Raw genomic sequence first — 27,343 nt, 5'->3', positions numbered from 1 at the left:
ACATGGTTAAGGTAGTAAGAAAGAGAAAAAATTGGTTGACCTATGTTGCCATTTAAAAAAATTCAAGATGGCGGTCGCACTCAAACACCCTGTATAAAAAACATTCTTTTTAAACTTCAAAATATGTGAAATAATTTCAAATGGAAGCGTTTTAATTGTCATGTCTTTATCTCAAACGGTTTGAGAGTGAGAGCTTCCGTTCCATCTCTAATAACCACTGTATGCATTGAACCAAAAAAAATTTTTTTAAATTAGAATTTATTATACTACTAGATTTGCCCCCGCTGATTTTTTTACAGACTAATGATAGGTATTGCCAATCACTAGGACATTGGTTCTTTTTTAATTTTTTTCTCTAATTATAAGAAATCTTAAATAAGATAATAATATAATCTTATAATTAGAGAAAAAAATTTAAAATGAGACACCGTCAAGTCATTGGCAGTACCTATAATTAATATGTAAAAAAATTCATTCATCCAACCGTTACCTAGTTATATCCGTAGACCGTCGTGGTATAACTACCAGGATCGCCAGCTTTACATGCCTTTCAAAGAAAGCATGGTAGTCAGGAGATGTTCTGTACAACTAAAAACTGGCAATTAGTTGTGGGGTTCGAACTCACGACCGGTGAGATTAGAGTCCGTGCCTTAAACCGCTACGCCAAACTGAGTACAATAAAAATAGATTTTGATCGACTTTTATTCCACCAACAATTTCGTCGGTCTCACCAAAGAAAAGTATTAGTATATTTCCGAAGAGAGTGTGACAGTCGAAGAAACTTTCTGTTATTACAGAATAGAACTGAACACGGCCATTCAACAAGCAAGCATCCATACATAATATTATGCCCCCTTAGAAAAATAAGTAAGCTCAGTATTTACACCAAACCGAGATATACAAGCAAATGAAAACCTATGGCTTCATTAAAATTTCAATAACGGCAGCCCGCCGAACCATCTGAATTCAACCAATGAAAAAACAAACAAGTTTGTTAATTGTTTACGTAGGAATGATATTATTGTTTACCCTCGTCGATATTCCTGAAAATAATTTGTTTTCATTATTCAGATGAAATTTTATAAAATGATTGTTTTAGTATTATATTTAAATTAAAAAATAATTACTATCCGAGCATAATTTGAATTTAATTCGGATTTACCTTACAATTGCGACAGACTTTTTTCTCGCAAATATGGTATTTTATTTACGATGAGAGAAATGGGACTATTACTTGAAACGGGTAGATCTGTCGAAAGGCATCGAGCCAATTTCGGCAATTAGTGACGACTATCGGATAAGTAGAAGTTTGTAAATAAACTTTAATTACGAATGGGAAATAACTCGATCCCCTCAGGATGTATTGTGCACTTCCATGCAGGGAGAAACTAAAGTTTAGAATTACTAAACAGTCCATTCAAAGTTAAAAACAATAATTGATGATAGTTGATCGTATTTTTCTGGGATACCTATCTGCATATCTGCATATGCAATTGAAATTTATATTCTTGTAAAAATAAAGGCGTCTGGCATAAAGAATGTAACAGTTCATTTCTACCATTACGTACACATGCTCTTTTACCCAAAATCGTCATGAAACCTTCATCTTCATGCCTACTTTATGTCAGGAAATTTTAGTTTCCATGACAGAGGCAGAAAATTCGATTTGTTTTTCTATAATGTTAACGAACAAATACTTCATATTTCTCGGAAAGATTACGTCACATCCGCCTTTGTTCTTTATCGTCGATAACTAATTTTTCATGGCGCCTCGATGTATATCGAGATTTCCGGAATGTTCGTTACACTATACTATCAGTACTTCCAGCTTATTGCTGGGGTAGGAGGTAAAAATAAAGGTAGAAAGGATGGAAGAAATGAGTACAAAAAGGTAAGGACAATAGGTAACACGTATCGAAAGGACCAATTAAAAGGGGGAACGAAAACGATGACTCGATTGGTTTCGATTTCTTCTCCTTGAAGCTGGTGGTGGTCCAGAAACTACAACACGAGTCGATGGTCACCAATACACCAAAAAACACAAAAAATAAGGCCCTGAAAGGAAGATGAACACATATAATACGAAACGAGACAAAACATACCTTCTGGGTGATGGAGGTTTAAAGAAGAGTTCGGTCAGCGATTAGGTAAATTACACGTCAATACATATTCTAGAAAATATAACGGTTTATTTTCTCCATTACAAAGCATTATTATTGTGTACGGTTTGTTACTTGTTGAAAAATCTCCGTAACTTTTGAAAACGATGGCTCCATCGATTGTTGAAAAAGCAATATGTGGGCGCATTTTCTTGTTTTGAGTGGTGGGTGTCCATTTCTTTTCCTTCTTAAACCGTAAGCAGCTGAAAGCGTAAGGTAGAACGCATGGAATTCGAATTGCAATCTTCCGCATATATGGATCTTTGGCGATTGGATTCATAATAAGTAATTAGTAATTAGTTTTGACGGGATTTACCTATAATACTCGAGGATATACCTTCCTTCTTATCGTAGGTAAGTACAGCCATGTGCATTTAGTGCGTTTATGCAATTTCTAATGACAATTGTTGCTGGATTATCCCTCTTATTTTTATGTCATTAACGAAGGGGAGTTACCTTTGATTTCTTTTAGGGTTTTAGTTCCAGCTTACGTTCCGCATACGTTTTACATTACATACGATTCTGTTCGAAATACAAGTTTCGTAACCTTGGGTTAAGCTCACCATCGTGGTTGACGACGCCTTTGACTGATCTTTCCATCTGCTGATAACAAGCGAACATGCTGTGAAATTGGTCACCGGCTCATGAAGGAGATCGAATACCAAGGATCGATCCTCATAAGAGACAACTTCGCAACTCTTTAGCGTCTTAGTTGATAAGTATTTTTCCCTTTCACTGTTATATGCTACTACAATTAAGTAATTTGGGAACATTAGTACCTAGTCAGCATCTTTGCCATCTCACTTAAGTTATCATCGAGTTAGAAACGCGAATGTTATTGGACACCACCGCTTCCTTGTGAAGGGGTTGGCCAATTAAGTACCTTACCATCAGGTATAAAAGCAGATTGCAACTAGAGCGAGGCCCTTCCGGCATTAATCAACTAACAAAAGAATTATCTGTTGGCGCTTTATTCATCCCGAAAGCGGGCTGAATCCCAAATGAGTTGAATGGAAAATTAGTAAAACTTTTTTGTACTCATTGTATGGAAAGATAATGTTCCCAAGTATCCTCGATGGACGGAAAAACGATATTCCCGCACTGCGGTGTTTATTAATTTCCGCTGTAGAGAAGAGGTTATGTGCGTTCTTCAGTTGGTGGTACCTATTGAGTTCCGATTAATACGAACGTCGTATGTCATGTCGTGGTCAGCCAACAATTGCTGTAAAATCAATTAAACCGTTGAGGGTATGCAATGAGATTAAACGGAAACAAGCGTACCTAAGTTAGAAGTAAATATATAAACAAGCACTTATAACATAAGTAATCAAATAATTTTTCAGAAGTGGAAGCTCAGGAAAAAGTACAATTTATGGTTAAAAAGTCTTAAAATGTGACCAACGCTATTATGCAAGGAATCGCATAGGTATATCCACTTTCAGAAAGCACCTGTTAAAGACATAAATCTTCGAAGGATTTAAAATGTAACGAGTGTCCTTACGCAAATTTGAGATCATGTCTGTTCACACACGTCTTCTTGGGGATATTAAATACAATCTGTTCAATTACGCGACCAATAAAATCACTCTTTTCAAACTTCTAAGGGTATTAAGTGCGAACGGGGCAATTAGGCGACCAGAAGTTGCGCTCATTAATTCACAACAAACTTATTAACCAGATTTCCCAAGTTTTGAATGTGTCCAGTGCGATTATACAGTAGTGGTATAGTAGTCTGTAATTACATATACATATAATATACAATATTTTATTAATTTTGACCTTTTCTACGTAATTCGCTACAAAAAATAGTGTACCTAACTCATTTGGAAAAAACATTTCCGCATTCGCACTAAAACAAAGTACTCATGCGGGAAAATTATCTTACCAAACTTCTTAGGTAAATAACTATTCCGCACCTCATGCACGCACGTTGGGCGATAATCGAATGACTTCCAGAAAATAAAAAAAAAACGTAATCAAGGACCAAGTTTGGGGAAAAATCAAAAAGTAACGGAAACGGAAATAAAAAAAAGACAGGCCGCAAAATCAGTAAAACAAACGATAGAGATACAAAGACAACCAAAGATGCAACACAGAAAGCGGGGTGCGTGTGTATTAATTTGTAGGGTAGGCAAAGGATAAGAGGAAGAAAAGAAATACGAATAAAGGATGGAAACGAAAAAATTATATAAGAAAAATAGAAAATTTTGAAATTATTTATTTAAAAAAATAATAGAATAATTCAAAAGAGTACGCCACTGGTATAAATACAACCATAAACCATAAATACAACAAACAAAGGCCTCAAGAAAGTTCCTAGTTATAAAACCAAATATAAACTTTACGCGAAGTTTTAAAACCCTACGATTGACGCTTTTTACCGAGTTTTTTACCCTTTTGAAAAGTTTCTACTTACTGATTGGTCTGTAAATTGCAGGGTAAATTGCTCTGTGAGTAGATGCACTAGTTTATAATAGTTTGTTTGACGACAATGATATAGTTTATACTATGATAGCTGGAATATTTAAAGAAAGAATAGAGGCGCCAAAACAAATTAACAATATTGAAAGAGGAAAGGAACAAATTCAATAAGCATCCAACACAATGTATTACCATTATTACTGTAAAAAATTAAAAACGCTAAAACATAATTTGTCAACAAAATACAAAATCTGAACGAAAAAGTCAAAAATAAAATTATCGTTAAAAAAGTACAATATTAATATTGAAAGATCGCAACACTTTTTCAACGAAAATTTTATTTTTGGCTTTTAAGTTCAGATTGTGTTCTGTTCAAGAATAGTGTTTTTTTAAGTTTTTTTAAATTTTTTTATTTTTGCCAGTTTAGTATTTTACATTCTGTCACTAAAATTGCAAAAAGGATTTGATAACAAAATATATCCATTTTATTTCTCGTTCGTGGCTGTAGATGCTACAGGAGGATGAATCTACGAGTGTTCCCGAGCTATCTTGAGCGAGCACAATATGAGTGACTGACACGCACACGCGCACACACAAACAAACAAGAAGGCGACCATAGAAAAGTGATTTATAAAACGTGGAGGTTGAGAGTCAAGGTGACCACCGACGTTCGAGTGCAGGAGGTATGGGATACCGTAAGACTAACCTGGAAAATTTGAACGGCACAATCCAATACGCACCAAGTGCAATAAATAATGATTGTCATTATTGTTTATTCCATAACTGTAAAAATTTTAACGTGGGGGTAGGATTCAAGTTAGTTCCCTAGGTTAGAGTGCAGGTACTATATCGTGTTCCCCACGTCTATTTTCGAAATTTTACCAGCACAATCCTATTTGAATCATGTACAATTCAGTGTCATTATTACTGATTACATACAGGGTCGCTGATAACTCTGGAAACGGTGGTTTATCGGGGAAAATATACAATGTATCAAAAAAAGTGTTATACAGAAGATTTGAGGTTCTTTACTATGCAGTAGTAATTTTAATTATACAGGGTTGGTCATCAAGGCGTGGCACACCAATATTGCATTTTTTAAATGGAACACCTTGTATATTATTCGATATTTCAATTATTCTCTCAATTTTGAGCATAATTTGTTAGAGGTATAATGTACCCTTTGATTTTCAAAACTAGTAGCGCCTGAAAGATAATCTCACACAAACATACCTAGTCTCTCCGTGAGCAGCCGCCGCCGTGGTTAGGGCTATTAGTTTCCTTTTTTTGGTTTGTTTTGTCTCTTTTGATTTATTTGATGTCCTTAACCACGTTACAAATTATAAAATACAATGTTTCAATTTATGTATAATATTATTATTAAGGATCCTCAGATCCTTTATAGTTTTGTATTGTCGTCCGTCCGTCCGTCCGTCCGTCCGTGTGCGCTCTAACTCTTTTTAAAAGTGGCCGATTGTGTTGAAATTTGGTATCCGGGTACGTTGGACATTAAGAACGGACGCTATTGATTTTCAGGAAGCTGGTTCAACAGGAACAAAAGTTACACGACTTCGAGTGAATCGGGAACAGGAAAAACTGCGAACTCAATATAATAAAAATTAACATATTTCATTCCCTAGGTCATGTATCGAGTTCGAACCTGCGCTAGATTATTCCCTATGACTCTTAGATGTGTAACAATTCAATATAACTCTTCTCTGTGGTCTCGGTCAAAAGTTTTAGAGCAAAATGTACCCAAAATTATTCTTTACACATGAATTTGTAAAAGCTTTCAAACGCATTATCTTGATGCTGAAAGAGTTGATAACGTGCACGTTTGATAACCGCATGTGTGTGATTCAAAAATGTTAAATTATTTTTCTGAGGCCACATGGATTTTGATCAAAATATGTCAAAATCGTTAATTATGCACCAAGATCGTTGGGAAAAAGACTACGCGCATTATCTCAATGCCCAAGACATGAATTTGATGCATTTTTGGCGACCACGTGGATTTTGATCAAAACATGTCAAAATCGTTATTTATGCACCAAGAGCGTTGGGAAAAAGACTAAGCGCATTATCTCAATGTCCCAAGACATGAATTTTATGCATTTTTGGCGACCACGTGGATTTTGATCAAAACATGTCAAAATCGTTATTTATGCACCAAGATCATTGGGAAAAAGACTAGGCGCATTATCTCAATGCCCAAGACATGAATTTGATGAATTTTTGGCGAAAACGTGGATTTTGATCAAAACATGTCAAAATCGTTATTTATGCACCAAGATCGTTGGGAAAAAGATCAAGAGCATTATCTCAATGATCTAAACATGAATTTGATCTATTTTTATGGACCACATGGATTTTGATCAAAACATGTCAAAATCGTTATTTATGCACCAAGATCGTTGGGAAAAAAACCAAGAGCATTATCTCAAAGCCCAAGACATGAATTTGATGCATTTTTGTTAACTATAAAATGTATTTTGTAAGATTAAAATAAATTGTCGTTAAAAGTGATTGTAATACTGAGGATCCTTCGATATTTCGTTGTATCGGTTTATTTGAATCTGCATTCGTTAGCTGTTTTTTGTGTAACCTTTTCACTTTCAACAAATACAGTGAAAAATCGTGCAATCAGGTGTTACTTATTAATATGTATAATTACAACAATAACTAGTATAAGGTATCGATGTCAATAAAATATTAAGTAAAGCATTTTCCACCCCTGTTTTTTTGCACTACACATACAATTTCCATTCAACAACTTTAGTTGGTAACTTATTTCAAATAAAAATAATGAGGTGAAAAAATTGGGGTAGTTACACGGAAAAAACCGAGACAAAATTGTATTATATTATTTATGCCATTGTTTAAAACTGGGGAGCAGAAGGCAAGAAATGAATTATGCTAAATTAAAAGTTTTTGTATTTACTCACACAAATTTCATTCGAAAACGCCTAAAACACGTAACAGCTGCGTAGGTAAACGAACTACATAATTCAGACACACAACTCATAAAAGTACTCTCGTCTAACGTTATAAGTAATTAAATACATGAGTTGAAGTTTGGTAACCTATCGATTATTGGGACAGCTAAAAACAATCTAAGTACACGTAATGGGAATAATTGCGGCAATTAGAAGCATAATTTATGTCATAGGTATACATGGCTTGTGCGTGGTTTACGCCACTAAGAGTACGGTTTCCACGATTGGGTGAATTTTTTATTTTAAACGCGGATAATATAGATATAACGGGGAGCTTTTATGTAAATAGCACGACAATGACAACAAATGAATGTAAGATTGCGGCGTGTGGCCACCCTATAGTAGCAGTTGCATATAAATTACTTTCTGGAGGATACATTCGGTAGAAACGGAAGCTGCAACCCGACACGGGGAAGTGGATTTCCTTGTGTGGTGACGGCGGGCCAGCTGCGGGCGCTATCAGGTGGTCGACGGCCAGGTAGCGCACGTGGCCCCCCTTCAAGTTCGGTGTTTGAGTACGGGTAATGATCTCGCGGCACGCGTCCTAATGGTAGGCCACGTGTTGGAGCGCAGGGTGAGGCCTAGTTTTCTACCCCTTCAGTCGCATCGTGGTGTTCTGCAGGCTGCAATCGATGCGCGGCCCGAGGGGCGCGCATGTTACGGCGGGGGTAGAAGGGTTTCAGCAGCCCCAAAGCTTTCGCCCCCACCACAGTCGACGGAATATAAAAGCGTCGCGAGGGTAAGGGTGGTCTTTAAAGCCACGAGGGGTCCGTTTAGTTTAGTTTGTTGATTTCGCTCTTTCGGTGCCTGTCTTCTCCTGTCCTGTCTTCTTACTGCTCGTCCTTCTTGTTCTTCGAGTGCACGTGCGGTAGTGGGATGCGGGCTTTACTGTGAATGTTGTAACGCTCCGGATGATTGTGGAGTTTGATTTTTGGAGACCGCCAAGGTGTCGCCGACGTGGTTGTGGGTCGCGATAGCACCATGCCACGCTGCCTTATGGCTAAGAAGTGGAAGGCCTATCCGTGGCCAGACCGGTCCGATCCGCCGGAAGAAGAGGAAGAGGAAATCGACGTAGTTGGCGATTCTTCCGCCGGCTCATGCTGGGGACCTTCGAGTCCTACGGCCGGAGCAACAGCACCGAGCCCGCCACCCACTTCGCCGCACGGTACCACTCTTCTTTATAACGGTGAGGATACAAAATCGCTTACTTATAACGTATCGGCTAAAACTTAATCAAATTTCGGGCGACGATTACCGCTTAAGAGTTTCAAACGTGACGTCTCCTGCGTCAGATGGCGAAACGTAGACGATTTAATTAAAAGGGATCCTGCAGCTGCTACACTTCCACCGCTATGCATATTATCTGTCTTAATACCTTGATTTTCGAACTTTAAGCTCTACCGAATACCATTTTAAGCGCTTCCGAATTTATTTCAGTCACACATTTGCGAATAATAGCCACTAGATACAATAAAAGGGGGATGAATATTGTTTGCAGCAGTTGCTACTTAGGGCAACTCGTAGTCGAGTGGTTATTCTTAGAAGGCCGGAATATTTGCGAGTTAGTTCATTAGAAATTTACTTCCAATTTCGATTCAAAAATTACAAAGGCGCTCGAAATGTTGTGACCTTTCGCCAAAGTGCACCGATCGAATTAGTAACCCACAAAAGGTTACGGCGGTTTCCTTTTCGCGTTGATTAAATATTCAGTTCTAAATTTCCGCTTATTTTGAGATGCAGCTTTAGATACTTGTTGAGTTTGTGTAGTCCGCGCAAAAAATCTATCCTAAATATTCAACAAGCGTTGTGATCGCCAGCTTGTTGCGCTTCTGGCATATCAGATTTTAATCTAAGTCAATTTAGTTCTGCTTTAATAGTAAGCGGGTGGTCTTTTTCAGGCTATCTTCAGGAACTCTCTCCTACAAGCTACACAACTACGTTTATACAACGCAACGATCATCCAATTAACGTACAAACTCACCAGCCATCATACGCAACGTTAAGAACGGTAACCGAAAGCCAAGATCTACGTGCCGAATATAACATTTCGCCAATTCCACCGCGTGGCCGAAAATCGCTCGCGATGTGTTTCACAAGTACGGGGGCCGCCCTTTCGCTTCCACCCAAGAAAAAAGACATCTACCGGCCTTATTCGTTAGACGACAGGCCACCGCCGCCGCGTGTGCCCGCCGAAGAGGACCTGCACGCCGCCCACGCCATACTCGACCTAAGTGCATCGACCACGGTATTTCTACCGCCTCCACCACAGCCCATGCAAATCGTCGAGCACCCGCTCGCAGAACGAATGGACGTCCAAGTCTCCAGCGAGATGCGTTCGACCCCATCGCCGACAAAGATGGACTTTCAAACGAACAAAACGGTCGCCTACACCTACGAGGCGTTCTTCGTGAGCGACGGACGCTCGAAGAAACGCATCGGCATAGAGGACCCGGTCGGACTTAGTAAACCGATCGTGAATTCCGACAAGCAAAAGTACACTTGTTGCGAATGCGGTAAGCAGTACGCCACCTCGAGCAATTTATCGCGTCACAAACAGACGCACAGAAGTCTCGATTCGCAGGCGGCCAAAAAGTGCATAACCTGCGGGAAGGCGTACGTAAGCATGCCCGCTTTGGCGATGCACGTCCTCACCCATAAATTGCAGCATAAATGTGGTGTGTGCGGTAAACAGTTTTCCAGGCCGTGGCTGTTGCAAGGACATTTGCGTTCTCATACCGGCGAGAAACCCTACGGATGCGCCCATTGCGGTAAGGCCTTCGCCGACCGTTCAAATTTGCGAGCTCACATGCAGACGCATTCGGCCGATAAGAATTTCGAATGTCCGCGTTGCCACAAGTCGTTCGCATTAAAATCGTACCTCAATAAGCATTTGGAATCCGCGTGTCTCAAAGACGAATCTGGCAACGAGCACGATGAGGGTGGTGGTTCTAGGGTAGTCGAAGGTCCTCTTCCGATAAGAGTACACGCCGGTTGAGCGTTTCATTTCCTCCTAGTCAGTCTTGTAGTTGGCAGCCGTGGCACGTCCCGGCAACGTTCCAAACCTCGTCACGCCGCCTAGATTAGCTATGATTTATTCTGCGCGAACTGGAACCCCTTGTAAATATCCCTCCTAGTAAGATAACACATCGCAACACGTCCATTAAATTAGGCCATAGTTGTAAGAAACGCTACCTTTAGAACACCACACGGGAAACTAACTAACCATTGTAAATATCGTAACGCCGCCGGCCAGATTTAATCGGCACTCTCTCTTTCTAGTCTTCTTTTAAGTTAATTAAAAACGCGACATTCCAAATGTTCATTGCGAACAAAGCAACGTTTCACAAACAACGAAGTTATGCAAATAATTCCACTAGTGTTAACTTTAGAGTAAGGCCGATGAGGTACTAACGCATTTTAGTCTAGTCAAGATTTTTTCTAGTCCCGGTCACGCAGACGTCCTAGTCTCTTTATATAGTCAATTATTTTTTGGTTGTTGAAAATTTTTAGTAGGTTAGGTGTATGCTTAGACACTATATTCAAAATTGTATAGTGTAATTAAAAAGAAATGGAATACAAAGTATAGTTTCGACAGTATTTTTGCAAATATACACAAAAATTATAAAATAATATACAAATTAGAAATGCATGAGAATTCTAGAGTTAATCGAACTTTTGACGGAGTTTTTATAGATAAATTTATAGATGGGGCATGTGCAATAGGCTCGAGCGTTGAAATAGGCGAGTGTGCATCTAGTCATTAGCCAATATTTTAGCTTAGATGCCACCGATCTAACAAGAGTTTGCCGGGTGCCTTAGTCAATTTGCAACGACTATCGGCAAAAGAATACAACGAATTATAAGTACATCGAACGACCTCGAACTCTTGTTGAATGCCACAAATGTAGCATAGAATAGCTGCACGGTAGGGATGAGAACAAGTTAGGAGTAGGGGTTATTTATTTCATATACATAATAGTTTATATTAATATTTCTGGCAATTTTTCCGGGGGCGAGCGCGCGAATGCCGCAGCAGGTTGTAGGCGCGATTCAAAAAGGGTGTAGGTTTCTGCGGCACCGCGAGCTTTGCTCTCAGGATGCCGGGTATTCAAAAGCAATAAGCACAGTAGCGGGTCAAGGGATAAACCCTTCACCCGAGGAACTATAGCAATATAGATAAACGAATATTTAAGTAATAATAAATAGCCTGTAAGATCTAGAGACATCGATCGGAGAGCGCAACGGAGATGGCGTTTGATTTGAAAAAAATATACGCGAAACGAATTCAATTAAAGGATAAGTCAATAAAAGAAAATTAAACGAAACACAAACGCCGTCCCCTTGTATAGTACTATACATAGAATGCCTGCCTATTACTTATTATGATAGCAATAGCGACAGCAATAGTTATACATCTATTTATAATAAATATAATCAAAGCAATACCGTAATATACTCTATTTATCTAGTGCTAGATAGAGGAATTTAGACGAACTTAACATAAATTCAACGAAATAGCGCTCTAGCGTGATAGCACGCTTCGAGTAGCAGCCTTGCCAAAGCTTTGGAGATATTTATATCCGACAGTTGTAAAAACTCAGAACTTTGGAAAGCGCAAAGCTTGCAAAACCTGTACACTATTTGCAGTCCAGTAACTGACCACAATTATTATTATTATTCCGATTATTATTATGTAATATTATACATAGTAAGTTTTGTATTATATTTTCATAATAAATAGCATTAGAAAATCTCTCATATTATATGTTCTTTTCTTTTACATCTACGACGCCACCCTTCGACGAGAGGAAAAGTCGCTAATTAATGGAGAAGCGTAAAGGTAGGTGAAATCTCGTCCCTTAGTTTCTGAACACGCGCTGCTTAGTAGGTCAATAAGGTCTCTTGCCAGATCACTTGGTTTTATTAAAAATCAATTTCGTACGTATAACCGGGCTAGTCAGTGTAAGAAATTATTCTCCCTTTGGTAATGAGGATTGAGATTCAATGGAACTGTAATCTCGCTTTTGTTTTAACCGGTACTTTATAATTAAATATCATTTTTGCACTTATTAAGTCTTCAATTACATAGTAACCTAGTTTGCCGAAACATGATACCGTTAATTTCCCGAACTGTCCAGCAGCATTCAACATTTAATATTTTAAGCTCCTGAAGCACGCAGGAGTTTGAAGACAAGAGCGTGCTAAAGAGATAGTGCTGTGTTTGTCTTCCAGCATCCCAATAGGCGGACAAAACAGTATTAGTAGAAACTAAAGTTATTTTTTAATGCCGCTGGCGCGTCGGAGATTAACAAGATGAACGATGGCGAATTTTTAATTCGTAAATTAGCATCTTCAGCAAATTACCCAAAAAGGGATTAAACTGGAAAGGGCATCAAAGTATAGTTCTTGACTTCTTGTTCATTTTTTTTCCCCGTTTCAGAAACAAAATTTAGATTTATTGAAATTAAGATTATGCAGTTTAAAAAAAACCAGGAGTTAGTGACAGATTTTCAGAAGTGGTTTTCGAAGTATCTATGTGTTTTGGAAAAAAATATGCTATACAGTCGTTTCTAAATAAAATGTTGGTGTATGATTTTACTCAGCATGCCACGTGCTCTAACGTTCCCTCTTCCTTAAAAATAAATATATGGTGTACCAAATAAGTAAGCAAAAAAATGGAAGGTAGATGGTAATAAAACAAGCGTTATTCAAATAAGCCGACGGACCAAAATATATCTTTTAGTAGCTACAGTCCCAAAAGTATCGATTCTACTTTAATATTATTCCTCGGGAACTATAGCAGGTACAGTACTGTACTAGAACCTGAACCTTACACCCCGAAGGAGTGAAAGCATTCGTTAAATTATTGACTTATTAAGCGGCAGAGCAAAGCGATGGAAGCTTTACAGTGGAGTCGAAGGTGTTCATCTGTCCGTCCGTGACCACGCTAACTGCCAAACGCTTGGGCCGATTCGGTTCCCACTTTGCACAGATGCCACATAAAACAAGATTATTATAAATGACCCCGTAGGGTCACGGCGCTCTGCTGCTGCCTGCTATTTTAGATCTGCTTTACGCTGTTTATTACTGTACTGTTAAGTACATTTAGGTACATTATTAACGAGCTCCTAGCGAGTTTTAATTTTGCGGTGTCTGTCCGTCTGTTCATCCGTTAACACGATATCTCGATAAGGAATGGACCGATTACGATAAAATTTAGTAGATGGATTCTTTATCAAATTAGTAGATCGGAGTTCGTGAATTGGCAATAAAGCCCAAAAAATAAGGAAGACCCTTTTGACATCTCCGTGAGTTATGAACCGAATTGCATGAAATTCAATATGCGTATAGCTTTAGCCATATAAAACGCAATTCCAAAAATTGAGCCTAATCTATCAACATTCACAGTGCCCTTTTCGCATCTCGACCATTTATAAACCGAATTGCAAACTTTTTTTATTTATGAAGATATTTAAATGAAATTTGATACATAGCCACTTGGAATAAAAGCAAAAATGTAGCACCATTTTCCAAACTTGGTTTTGTGTAGGATGTGCAGTGTCAACTTTCTTATTTATGGAAGCAATTAAATGAAATTTCATACATATACACTTTAAATAAAAGCAAATCTAATATCATGTTTAAAATTGGGTTTTGCACATGCTACAGCCATACTCAGGAACTCTTTTTCTATATTTGTTTAGTTTATTGTAACTTAGTGACTACTTATTTCATTTATATTTCAAAATATATGTATAGGCCAGTCAAAATCGACAATAAATCAACAAAACATGATGTATCTCTGATTTTTTGGTATGTTGTTTGGATCCATTAGAGTAGTGTATACTCAAGTTTGCAACTCTCTAAAAGTTGTGGAAAAAGTGTAGTATACGAAAAACCGCGACATTTTAGGACTTTTTGCCGTGTTTGCGTTATATTTCCTTAACTATACATTTTTCGACGAAAGTCACTATATACGTTTTTGAAGAGTATTAAATGTATAATAATTTGCGCCTAACCCGAGCTCTGTAGGTCAATTAGTTACCGAATTACGGCACTTTGAAGATAGTCATTTTTTTCCAAAAAGTGAACATTTGAGTTTTACACCTTCTTTAGATCGAAATTGCGGCTAAACTATTGATCCTACGAGTAGAACTTATAAAATAGACAGTTGTAGATAATTTAATTAGCTTTAAGTTAAGCGTAAAGTGGGGTCTGCAGGTCTCGTAGTTCTCTCTAAATCTCAAAAAAACCGATATAAGGTAAAATCGCATTCCATACCTGCTTTCAGGCAAGTGCAGCCACCTCTGCATCCCTTTTTGCATTTGCAAGAAAGCAGTTTCAGGAGGTCTGGGAGGGCAGGGGGTTACCGTCTGGTAATGGGAATGAGTCCAGCCGAGTTCAATTCCCAACCCCATTCGGTGGCCTGAGCATTGTCCTGGAGACCACGTTTTACACTGATGGCAACGAGTGAGTGGATACCACGTTTTTGAACAACTATCACTGATTCGTCCTCAAGTGGATATCGACATATAAAACAAGAGCCGGGAGGTACTGGCATTGTTGGAACCTATTCACAACACGATACTTGGTGTTCCAAAAACGTACAAATTGAAACACGAATTACTCACAACGGAGGAACAAATACTGTGTGCTCAGGAAGAAACTAAGAAAGCGAGGGAACGAGAGAGGGTTTCATATACGATTAACGATACGAAACATGGCATTAACAATTCATCATGAAGTCTGAAAATCTGTAAATACTTTAGCGCGCGCGGTGTAATAACGTTCCCGAGCCCCAGCCAACCTCTTCTTTATTGTTTTTCTGTTTTAAAGATGTTTTTCTTTCGCCTCTTTAAAAAAGTATTTTTAAGGCTCACTAATTTTAATCTATATATAGGTATAGGTATCTTAACTGAGTAATAAACAGCCCTGTTAGTGAGCATGTTTTTGGCTCATAAAGATGATCCTTATGTTATTGTTAGCATACTTGTCGCGAAGCTGTCATAAATTATGCGTGGTCTTACCAAGACTCGAAAAAAGTCATTTTTAGTGATGAATCTCGATTTGATATCAGTGTAGGCGATAATCGAGAAAGAGTCATCAGAACGGAAAACAAAGCATATCACAAAGATTGCTTAAAGTGGTCTGTAAAATTCCCCAGTGGTGTAACGGTGTGGGGTAGTAGGTATGTCTGCAAATGGGCTGGGACAATCGCACTTTACAAATGGTAATGTTTATGCTCAGAACTATCAAGCAATTTCAGAACAAAGTTGATGGCCTTCACTTGCGACATTTTCACCTGATACAGACTTTCTTTTTTAACAAGACGGAGCATCATGTCACAGCAAAAAACGACTAAGAAATGGTTACAAGACCATAATAATAGTGTTTTAGAGGTGCCCTCATGCAGTCCAGATTTCAATGTCATTGAGACAGTGTGACATAAAATGAAGCAACGTTTGTGTATTCATCCGCAACGCAATATTGCTTCTTTGAGTGAAAAGTTACAAGAGATTTGGGGTACCTTTGGCATCGTAATGTAAAGCTCTTGTGACGACCATGCCTGCACGAATCCAGGTTGTTATTAAAGCCAAAGGGGATGTAACTCATTATTAAGGAATGGTGTCCGAACATTTTTGTGTCACTTTAAATTCTAATTTTATGGTGTTTTGTGTTATTTGACATTTGTAGCAGTTACTAGATATGTTTAATTTATAACTATAGTAAGAAAAAAATAATAAAATAACATACAATGATTTTAAGTTACAATATTTTGAGTGTCCGAACATTTTTGTGTTAGGGCTCGTATTAGGTATGTACAATGCTATTATTGCGGCACCTTCCTACGACTTACTCAACTTTGATTTGTGCCTTAAATTAAATCTATGAAATTGTTGGATATTTAAAATTGACTCTATGCAGCAAAAAAAGTGATTTGACACATCGCTTTTTTATTTCCACACCAAAAAAACAAAAGATAAAAAGTTTGTGGAACATTTCTGGAAAAATACAAGTTTACCTTATATCGGTTTTTTTGAGATTTAGAGAGAACTACGAGACCTGCAGACCCCACTTTACGCTTAACTTAAAGCTAATTAAATTATCTACAACGTCTATTTTATAATTTCTACTCGTAGGATCAATAGTTTAGCCGCAATTTCGATCTAAAGAAGATGTAAAACTCAAATGTTCACTTTTTGGAAAAAAATGACTATCTTCAAAGTGCCGTAATTCGGTAACTAATTGACTTACAGAGCTCGGGTTGGGCGCAAATTGTTACACATTTAATACTCTTCAAAAACGTATACATTGACTAAAGTCGAAAAATGCATAGTTAAGGAAATATAACGCAAACACTCCAAAAATTCCGAAAATTTCGCGGTTTTTCGTATACTACACTTTTTCCACAACTTTTAGAGAGTTGCAAACTTCAGTATACACTACTCTAATGGGTCCAAACAACATACCAAAAAATCAGAGATACATCATGTTTTGCGAATTTAGCGATTTTTTGTGTCGATTTTGACTGGCCTAAATATAAAATAAGTAAAATAATAAATACTAAATGAGCATTATTAATTAACCTATTCGCGCCGTAGTGTAATTGTATACCGTACCACACTACAAATATACTCAATAATTGTTGCTGTAATATCATTACTACAAAGTTCTTAAGACCAGAATTTATTTTTTTTTCTGCTACCGGTATTTCTGATAAGATGAGTCTATACAAAATTTGTATGTCATATAAGCAATTAAGCATACGAATGGGGAACACCAGTTCTTAGACAATGTACTAATCTGCGGTATAAATTAGGTACAGTAATGGCCCCAAAATAGAGCCCCGTGGAACCCCGCGTTCTAAAACCAATGAATCGAATAGATAACCTTGAACAGTTACCGCCTTTGCTTTCGACAAGTCATTTATTCGTGAAAAAAGGTTATACTGCTCTTAGCTTGGCCAATAGAAATTTATGATCGAGAAATCGATCAAAATAAGGACCGAGAGATCCCCATCGTCAACGTTTTGCAGTATCTGTTACATTGGCCAACGCAGTGGCCGTACTGTGCCCAGTACGATAACCGGATTGATTTGATATTCTATCCTGGAGAGCTGCCATAATCGTTAGGAATGATGTTCAATTTGATGAACTTTCTCTAAACGCTGATATGCACTTATTTGCCTTATATGATGTGCAGGGGATAATAGACCACTTACTCTCCCCACTTATGGTAATGGAGAATTCAATGCTAACTAACCCATTTAGAAAAACCATTGAAGACATTATCGACTCAAATCAATTACATCTTCTAGATACAAAAGACTGTAGGATACAATTAAAATATGAGAATTATAATGGGATCTTCTTCGATTCCATCTGTGGGTATCCAATAGAGTCATACAAATCGGAGCTTCTTGATGCATTCAACTCTATACTTGGCTTAATGGAGAACATCCGGCAACTTGGAAACAATCCATAGTCGTCCCTATCTTGAAAAATGGGAAAAAGTCATACCAATCGTCTAGTTACACACCAGTCAGTCTCAGCTCTAAGTACTTGAACGTATGTTCAGTACCGGACTAATGTAGATTCTTGAGCCAAAGGGACTTCCCCTTATTTTCAGGCGGGATACAGAAAATGTACCTACTACTGTGTCCAAAAACTACCCGAAATTGCCTTATAAAAATGAAAAACCTCTATTTATTCTTCTAAATATATTTCATTGCCTTTAAAGTACTCCCCCTCCAATGCAATGCACTTACGCCAGCGTTTTTTTCCAGTTCTCGAAGCATCTCAAATAGTCATCTTCCGAAATGGTCTTCTGTTCGACTGTTGAGGTACCATCAATTGACTCAAAACGTCCCCAAAGCTGTCTTTTGAGCTTAGCAAATAGCCAGAAGTCGCACGGAACTAAATCAGGCGAATACGGTGGTTGTGGAACGATATTTGTCGTGTTTTTGACGAAAAACTGGCCGCTTTTTTCTCCAAACACAAACAGTGTTTTCGGTACCAATCGAGGTTTTATTTGTCATAGTCACACGTCTACCACCCTAGAAGGGGTGTGAATCCCTTCTACTGTGGACGAGAGAGTGCAGGAAGCTTCGATGAATGAGATGGGGAATATTTATGGTCATTATATTATTATATTTGCGCCTCTTTACTATTTCTCACTCAACGGTTCAAGTGAATTTATAAAAAAGGGGTTGTTATAACTCCCGTTTTGTTTAAAGTCAGGCGATAGAAGTTAGGAATCAGTAACCACAAAAGAAAAGTGAAAACGCGCTAATCACGATCATTTTCTTTTAAAATTTAACACGTAACTTCATTTTAATGTGGAATTTTGATGTAGCTTTTTGATTAAATATATCAAAAAACCAACAAGAAGATGCACACTGAACAAGTTAAAAAGTAATCGTAAACGATTTACATAAAGCGCATTTCCACTTGCATTCATTTCCCATTTGTAAGATGCAACTTCTGTTAAAATCGTAAAAATCCGGCCACAAATATGAAAGATAGCGTTGCACATGGGCAATCCATTGTTGACGTGCTACTTCAATTTCAGTTTATGAGAAGAATTTCATTTCAATGCTTTTCTAAATAAGAAAGTTGGAACTGCGCATGCGCAAACCTAAATTTTAAAACTAATTTACTATAACTAACTAATAAACTAAGATTTTCCTTTGTTCCAAGCGCCTAAGTATCAAATTTCACTTAAATAGTTCCATAGATAAAAAAGTTGGCACGGCGCATGCGCAAAATAAAATTTTGAAACTGGCGCTAGATTTTCCTTTATTCCAAGTGCCTATGTATCACATTTCATTTAAATTCTTCCATAAATAAAAAAGTTGGCACTGCGCATGCGCAAAACCAAATTTTGAAATTGGCGTTTGATTTTCCTTTATCCCAAGTGCCTATGTATCAAATTTCGTTTAAATTCTTCCATAAATAAAAAAGTTGGCACTGCGCATGCGCAAAACCAAATTTTGAAATTGGCGTTTGATTTTCCTTTATCCCAAGTGCCTATGTATCAAATTTCGTTTAAATTCTTCCATAAATAAAAAAGTTGGCACTGCGCATGCGCAAAACCAAATTTTGAAATTGGCGTTTGATTTTCCTTTATCCCAAGTGCCTATGTATCAAATTTCGTTTAAATTCTTCCATAAATAAAAAAGTTGGCACTGCGCATGCGCAAAACCAAATTTTGAAATTGGCGTTTGATTTTCCTTTATTCCAAGTGCCTATGTATCAAATTTCATTCAAATACTTTTATAAGTAAAAAAGTTTGCAATTCGGTTTATAAATGGTCGAGATGCGAAAAGGGCACTGTGAATTTTGAATCGATTCGATTCAACTTTTGGCATTGCGTATTATATGGCTAAATCTATGCCCATATTGAATTTCATGCAATTCAGTTCATAACTAACGGAGATGTAAAAGCGATCGAACATTTCTAAACAAAGTTATCGTTCACACGGACAGATAGATGGACAGACAGACAAAGGAACAGACGGAGAGACCAACCGGCAGGCGACAGATAGCAATGCAAAATTATATAAACGATCTCTAGGATCGTTAATAAACGGCAAAAGTGTAAAATTATGGAACATGTAAAAAACGGTTTTTTGTTTTTTTTACAATAACTTTTTTTGTAAGCGGTACAGAAAAAATTCCTTCCTTGGTACAAGACTCGACACCATAACGAACCAAATAGCGAAAAAAGTAGAACAATAGCTCTTAAGATAAAGAACTAGTAGCGTCGCGGACGGACGGACGGACGGACGGACGGACGGACAAAGTGGCCACAATAGCGCATTTTTTTTTATTTTTGTGGAAATGCGCTAAAAAGCATTATGCGGGTCACTCTGTAATTGGGCGCATGCCTGTTGAGGGTCCAAAACAAGAGAGGGATAATAATAAATAATAAATAACAACTAATAAATAAAGGTAATGAAAATCTGTTGCCTAGCAATTACACGAGAAAAACTGTCAACTAATAAAAATGCGACACCGAAGGTAATTTATTTTCTGAAACTTCATACAGATAACGTACCGCATGGATGATATTAAAAAGAATTCAGATGATTCAAACCAAATCAAAAAAAGTTAAAAAAAATTAAAAAAGTAAAAAAATTCTTGTGAATAAAAAAAATTCAAAAAATTGTTTAAATTTTAAAATTTTTTTAATCTTTTTGAATCTTGTTTTAATTTTTTGTGTTATGTTTTTGAAAAGAGAATGTAATATGCTATCCTTGTAGATTAAAATTTACAGTGCATTCTCTATTTAAAAAACTGCGCCAAATCACTTTTTTACCTGACTCAGTATAGTTATTCTGAAAAGGGCACATTATTCAACAATTTAAATTAAAAAACGTTTGTATAAAACAATATTATCAAAGGAACCAATGTAAGGAGTTGATCCTAATATAATAAAGTATCTACACTTTTTTGTTAAATAAGCTATATCTGTTTTTTTCAAATTATGATATTGGTACTAATTAAAAAACTTTTAGGAGCTTTCCAATGAATTTCAAATTTCGTGCTGGGGTGGTGAGGGGCAAGTTGTTTGGGGTAACAGTTTACTTCTACGTTCAGAATAGTTCCGTTTTAATTTAATCGCAATAATTTTTTCTATTTATTTAATGCGAAAAATAATAACGTATAACCTACTGAAACGTTTTGCGATCTCTCCTTATGTATTTTTTAGTGCCACTGAGATAAAAACTCCTACATAAAAGCCACTTATAGTGTCAAGTTTAAAAAATACAACTCAAAAACCGTGCAATATAGGAAAAATTGAAAAAAGCAGTACAGTATCAAGTTAGGGGGTATTCCTTGAGCGTATTTAGACATCGTTAAAATTAGGTGAGACCCTGAAATAATAAGGCCGTTTTTTAAAAAATTGGTGGTTGCAAATGCGTTTTCTCATTTTTTTAATGTATCGAAGTTATTTGTAGACTAATCTTACATTAGTGCTGACTTCGATTATTCATATACTCGTATTCCACAGTTCGAGGTTCGAGGTTTTGCTTTTTCAAATTGAACAAATAAGAACAAAAAAGATTCTCATGTCAGGATCAGTGGGAGTTTCTTGGAAAAGTAGGCCAAAAACTACCTACTACATTGTGACACTCCTTATGTATTCCCTATGAAATCGTATGAACGCTTTCTGAATGATCATAGCGTTTTGAACTGTTTTGCAAAAGAAATCTTAGTGAGCTTTGTACTGATGGAACTCTTCAACTAAAAATGTTAAACACATCTTTTCAAAATGGGCTCCTGACAAACAATGAAACATGTAAAATTTTGTTGTCATTGCACAGATCCAACCCTTTTTCAGGGAGATCTAGTAAACAAAATTCCTTCAAGTGGCAAGATTATGCTCAAATACAATATTTGAAAGAATGGTTTTTAGTATTATTAAAAACATCATGAGCTTGGGCACCCCAATGCAATAAGCTGACACTGAATAATTTCATAACCCGAAGTGGACAGAACAGGAATTTGCTCACGCAAGCAAAGGATAAACAAAGGCTTGGGCAGCACAAATCTCGGTTACCTCCAAACTGAGCCGCCCAAGGAAGTTATTCATTGAAAAAATCATGAAAACGAAGTAGGGCAAAGCAGGTAGGTTACAAGGTTACGTCAATACTCTCTACTTGTTGCAAATGTCATACGCGGTCAAGCGTGGGTAGAGAACAACTCTAGCGAAACGGTAAAGCAGAACCCCATCCGATATGCATATTTTACGAAGGAGGTACGAAATCCATATTTGGGTTGGGTCTGAACGAAGCCGAAAAGAATACTTTGTCCCATCATTAAAATATGTTGAATTATGAAAAATACCCTTCGCATTAGTACCGCACCGGAGGTGTGTGATATACATGAGTGTGTTAGACAGCTGTTGTTACCGGGGTGTGTAACGAGCAGATGGCGAATTAAATAATCAAGCAGCTTTTGAAAGAACCGCTTCGGTGGCTGTGTGCTTTACGAATCTGAATTAACATTTATACAAATCGTGTGCGTGCAGTTAGTTCGTTAATGCATGTACGCAGAGCAGACGCGTTTTAATTGCGAAATTGGTAAAGTGCGCGCACTACCGAACGGACGAGTTTGTGGAAAAAAAAAGTACTGCAAGCTCGATGTTTTGATATTGCGGTCTGTAATCCACACAGATGTCCGGTCAGCTGTTGATTCACCAGGTGCCCATTGCACAGCTGAACTCACCCCTCGCGACAATGCAACAAGTTTGAATCTAGTGCTGGGGTCACCCCCTTATTATTAGTAATCTACGCTGAATGTAGCATTTTAAAATATTAATGCCGCCCGGTGAATTTTTTATTATTGTCTGATGCGTCAGTTGTTGTACTTTCGCTGTGTCGTATTAATTATTTAACGCCCAAATTTCGAAGTTGGATAATGAGACATTTCAGAAACTAAGAAATGTTCAATTTCAATTGTGATATCAATTATTTCGTTATTTTTTAAGTGGAAAGGATTTAAGTTCGTTACGATGGTGGAAATTACACTTTTCCGAATTCAAATGTTAATTAGAAATTAAATTACACGAAACATTTTTGTCGTTATAAAAATGTAACCGGTTCATTCAGTCCGTTTTATTGATTAATTACCCAAGGGAGTCCAATACTAACTAAATATAATGAAGATTTCTTCTTACTTTGAGCAACAGATTGAGGGAACTTGAGCACTTCACTACTGTGGTGAATTTTTGGATTATTACCATTGCAAGTTAATAATACTCCTTTAACTTCACCATAGAAATATTATGTATCTTCAGCTATAAAAAAACTGCACCAATATAGACATTAGACAACGAGCGACAAAGTTACTTCCGGTTGACAAATATTGACCAACATTCAATCAACTAGTCCCTTGGCCATTGTCAACCTATTGCTAAAAACAGAATTAGAAAATTCGAAACCGTTAGTGAGTTATCGTGTCCACAGACGGACGGACAGAAAGTCCAAAATCATAAACTCATTCGTTAATAAATCTTGATATTGCCAAAAACGGATAGGTACATAGATCATCAGAACTGAGTGGATGGTATCTGATTGTTAGGTCATTAGTAACGCGTTTAAAACAATAAAACTGTGGTGAGTAATTTACCTGAAGGTAATTGCCAGTAATTAACCATAAATTACTTATAAACAGTTCCTATTTGCTCACATTTTCAAGTAACCTACACGAAGACTGAGATTAGTACCTCGACTATTCGCATTCGGAAACTCCGCGCCCAGATAATTCTCACCCAGATACATTGCTCCTTGGACGTTTCCAGATAACAACGGATATTCTTAGAATATTCTTTTAAAATGCTAGAAAGTATGTCAATATTCCAAATATCCATAGAATGTTCTATGAATATATACGTTCGGCTGATGGCATATTACTAGGATATTCCGCAATGAATATTCTGTTATAGTACGTTGGGTACGCCAAAAAAACTGAACTTTTTGATTGGAATATGTGACTCAAATTCGCAAAAAAAACACTTTTTTAAAATTGTGCTAAATCCTTAAGTTTTAGAGATAAATGTTATATAGCAAAAAAGTTTCCTCCTCACAAGAGCTTTCAATAAAAAAAAAGAAAATTAAAATTGGACTATTAGGAGCAGAGATACAAAAAAATGTATTGCGGCTAATGGCGCCATTTTGACGGCCAGCATTTTGGTTTCCTGCACGGATTTTCGAGTGGCTCCCAATCTCAAAAGTTGCCTTTTGGTATTAACTATTACCACAGAAAGTGGCATATTCCAATAAAAAAGTGCAGTACTTTCCCCATTCTAGCCATATACCCGACGTACTATTACAAAATTCCATGGATGTACGAGGAATATCGTTTTGTCACAATCACGTATCAATCTCAAACCTTAATTACAATTCGAAAATGTCTCTTTTAGGTGACTAGTTCGTTAGACACTTATTTTGAAATAAAAATTATTTTTATTATAGGTCGTCAAATGCACTTGTAATGTAAAAAACTCCCTTTATATGCAGTTTACAGATCTCATCTTCGGAGATCTTTATTTAGATGTGACCACTGTAACGGTAATACAGAAAACGCGTGTATCTAATCCAAAACGTATATACATACTGCACATTCCATGCACATACATAGAATATCAGGGCGATGTATATGATCAGGTGTGCTTTTAATATACACAAAAGATACATACATGTGTGTCATACTCTTGGTATATTTTAGATTTAAGATACATATATTTTATGTTTTGTGTGCCTAAACATCCATATTAGGTACATCCCAAATGTATATTTATAGAATATCCATACTGGACATAAAATACATATGTTCATAATGAATGTACATAGTATATAAGATGCACAAGATATTCCCATCCCAGTACATTTTGGATTTAAAAGGTATATACATAAGATATCGAATGCTATGTGGGTATGAATATTCATATTTCCGAATTGCATATGTGGAGTAGTTATATGGGTCAAGTGTAGAGCATGTTCCAAGAACACCGTTCTTCCAAGTTTATGTTCAGAATATCCGAAATAACATACCTATACATACCTTATATTATATACATATACAAAGAATATTCAGAATAAACTGAGAATATTCTCAGTTTATTCTCAGGATATCCCGAGTGGTATATATGCATCATGTTCTAAGAATATTCAGAATAAATGGAGAATATACTTTCAAGTTTATTCTCAGAATATCCGAGATATTCCAATTCGCATATATCCCAAATCCCGTGAGATTGCATGGGTAACTTTCTTATTATTAAAGACAGAATATTGGTTAAATGGTAAATGTTTTGCAATTTTAGATGTTTATTTCAAATTTGCCGGTGGAAGATCAAAATGTCGAATAGGTTCAACGTAAATTCAAAAAAACTCAAATTGGTCATTTCTTTGAATGTCTTTACATCATCGAAAGTATAAGAGATATAAAAAAAAGTTTTATATAAAAGTTAGGTACTGTCTTTGTTACGCTTAATTTAGAATTGATGTAAAAAAAATTCAAGATGGCTACTTTTGAGGAACCTTTATCAACTTGATAAAGTTAAATAGGCGCCATATTGGATTTTTAAACTACTTAATACATCTTTTAATCCTCTTTTCAACGAGAGTATCATAAGTTTAAAAATATACCAGTTATATCAACGGTTTTTATATTATAATCAAGTGGTCGGTGATGAATTAAAAAAAACAAAACAAAATTAGATGTTTAAAATATCTGGGGCGTATTCATGGAAAGGGGGGTTTGGGAATTACAACTCCTTCTAAAACCTTATAAATGCTTAACAACCTTAGTATGCAAACAAACACATTGCAAATGGGTTGCCTAAAAAAATCAGGACTACTCTTATTAAAAATGTCATTCATATTTCTGTCTTCTTCTATCACATGGAGAGAGCACTCTCTTACATCGATGCGTACACATTTTCTTCACACGGAACGGTACAGCTGTCGCAATTCTAAGAAGCGCGCGAGAAGAGAGAAATCTGCGTATTATTATTCCCTGTGAAAGAGAAGGGCGCAACGTATCAGCTGATCGTGGTATGTACCTAACAAATTTTCGTTTGTCCGGCCAAGAATTGCAGGAAATTTTTTTTTGAATGTTTAAAAACTAATTTCAGATTAGTGTTTTTCAAGTTCAAAAACCCCCAGATACTAAATTTCGTGGACATCAGAACTTCTTTTCGTTTCGCTATTTAGGGGTGCGACTTTCGTGGTAGGAAATTTTTTAAAAAATTGGAATGGGCATACCCCAAAACCTATTCAAAAACGTGTCATCAGTCTAGTAACTCCTACAGTTGCTGAGAAAAAAATTAAAGAAGAAATGTAAATTTCACCACTTTTTTGAGGGTAGCTCCCAAACAAAACACGCTGTACCCTCGATTTATTTGGAAATAGTGCTTTTTTTACTCCCTTCTACCACCCAATTTTTTTTACATACTTATAATATAACACTAAATTGTTCAAAATCCCACAGGAAAAATTTTGTTGACCTCTTATAGAAATTAAGGAAATTTGGATGTTATATCTTAAACAATTATTAATTATGGTCAATTTTTTATTGGTACATAAAATTGGTTTGGTTTGGATACCTTCTTTTGTTATCCGCATCTTTTTCTTAACACGGAACGCTATAGTCCAGCTATTTCAGTTTCTTCACCTCGAAATTAGGGATAATGAGATATAAGAACTTGTGTACCCCTTTATTTTGGCATTTTAAAAGTTGTCCCATAAAATTTCGTAATTTCGTTTTTTTCGCAAATATCTTGTTTCTCATGGTTTGAATGCCATTTGTATTTACTAAAGAATAAAATTCCGTAAATTTCTAACAAGTTTTGTTCCAAACATTTTTAGGTATCACTCAACAGTTTTTGAGTCGGAGAGCGCGCTGTTTAATTTTTTTAGTCGTATCATGTTTGAAGTTTTGAATGAATGCACGAATGGATAGACAATACCAGCATTATCTTTACATTTTTAACACTTTGTTCATTAGATGCTTGTTATTCATCCACCGCCAACAACTTTTCATATTCTTTGCAATAGGTTTTGCTAGATTTTGTAGGTAGCGAGTTTTCTTCTGCTTCTGCAACAAACCTCTGAATGAATGAAACATATTATTATTAGCACATTGTGTTGTAACTGTTATACTTCACTCAGTTGAAACTGATAATTAGCATTTCTAATAGGTGTGTATGGCACGTGTTTCAGAATATCGATTAAATAGCAAGTAATTGATTATTACA

The 27,343-nt window shown here is 36.6% G+C and overlaps 2 protein-coding genes across 2 annotated transcripts in view; one reads left to right on the top strand and one right to left on the bottom strand.

The window, feature by feature from the left end:
* The window catches only part of LOC116174851 (toll-like receptor Tollo), a 40,569-nt gene extending 32,932 nt beyond the window's left edge, over window positions 1–7,637 (bottom strand). Inside the window, exon 1 of the mRNA XM_031492868.1 lies at window positions 7,526–7,637. The gene's annotated coding sequence lies outside the window, so the exon portion shown is untranslated. The remainder of the gene's footprint in view (window positions 1–7,525) is intronic.
* Window positions 7,638–8,316: 679 nt separating this feature from the next.
* On the top strand, window positions 8,317–12,331 carry LOC116174968 (protein escargot-like). The gene is made up of 2 exons (XM_031493006.1): window positions 8,317–8,762; window positions 9,475–12,331. The coding sequence occupies exons 1-2, from the start codon at window positions 8,558–8,560 to the stop codon at window positions 10,569–10,571; spliced, it is 1,302 nt and encodes a 433-aa protein (XP_031348866.1). The 5' UTR covers window positions 8,317–8,557; the 3' UTR covers window positions 10,572–12,331.
* The last annotated feature ends 15,012 nt before the right edge of the window (window positions 12,332–27,343 follow it).

The sequence above is a fragment of the Photinus pyralis genome, unplaced genomic scaffold, assembly GCF_008802855.1.
Source record: "Photinus pyralis isolate 1611_PpyrPB1 unplaced genomic scaffold, Ppyr1.3 Ppyr1.4_LG6, whole genome shotgun sequence".
NCBI lineage: Eukaryota > Metazoa > Arthropoda > Insecta > Coleoptera > Lampyridae > Photinus > Photinus pyralis.
The sequence above is the reverse complement of the archived record's forward strand: the minus strand, read 5'-3'. Positions and strand labels throughout refer to the sequence as shown.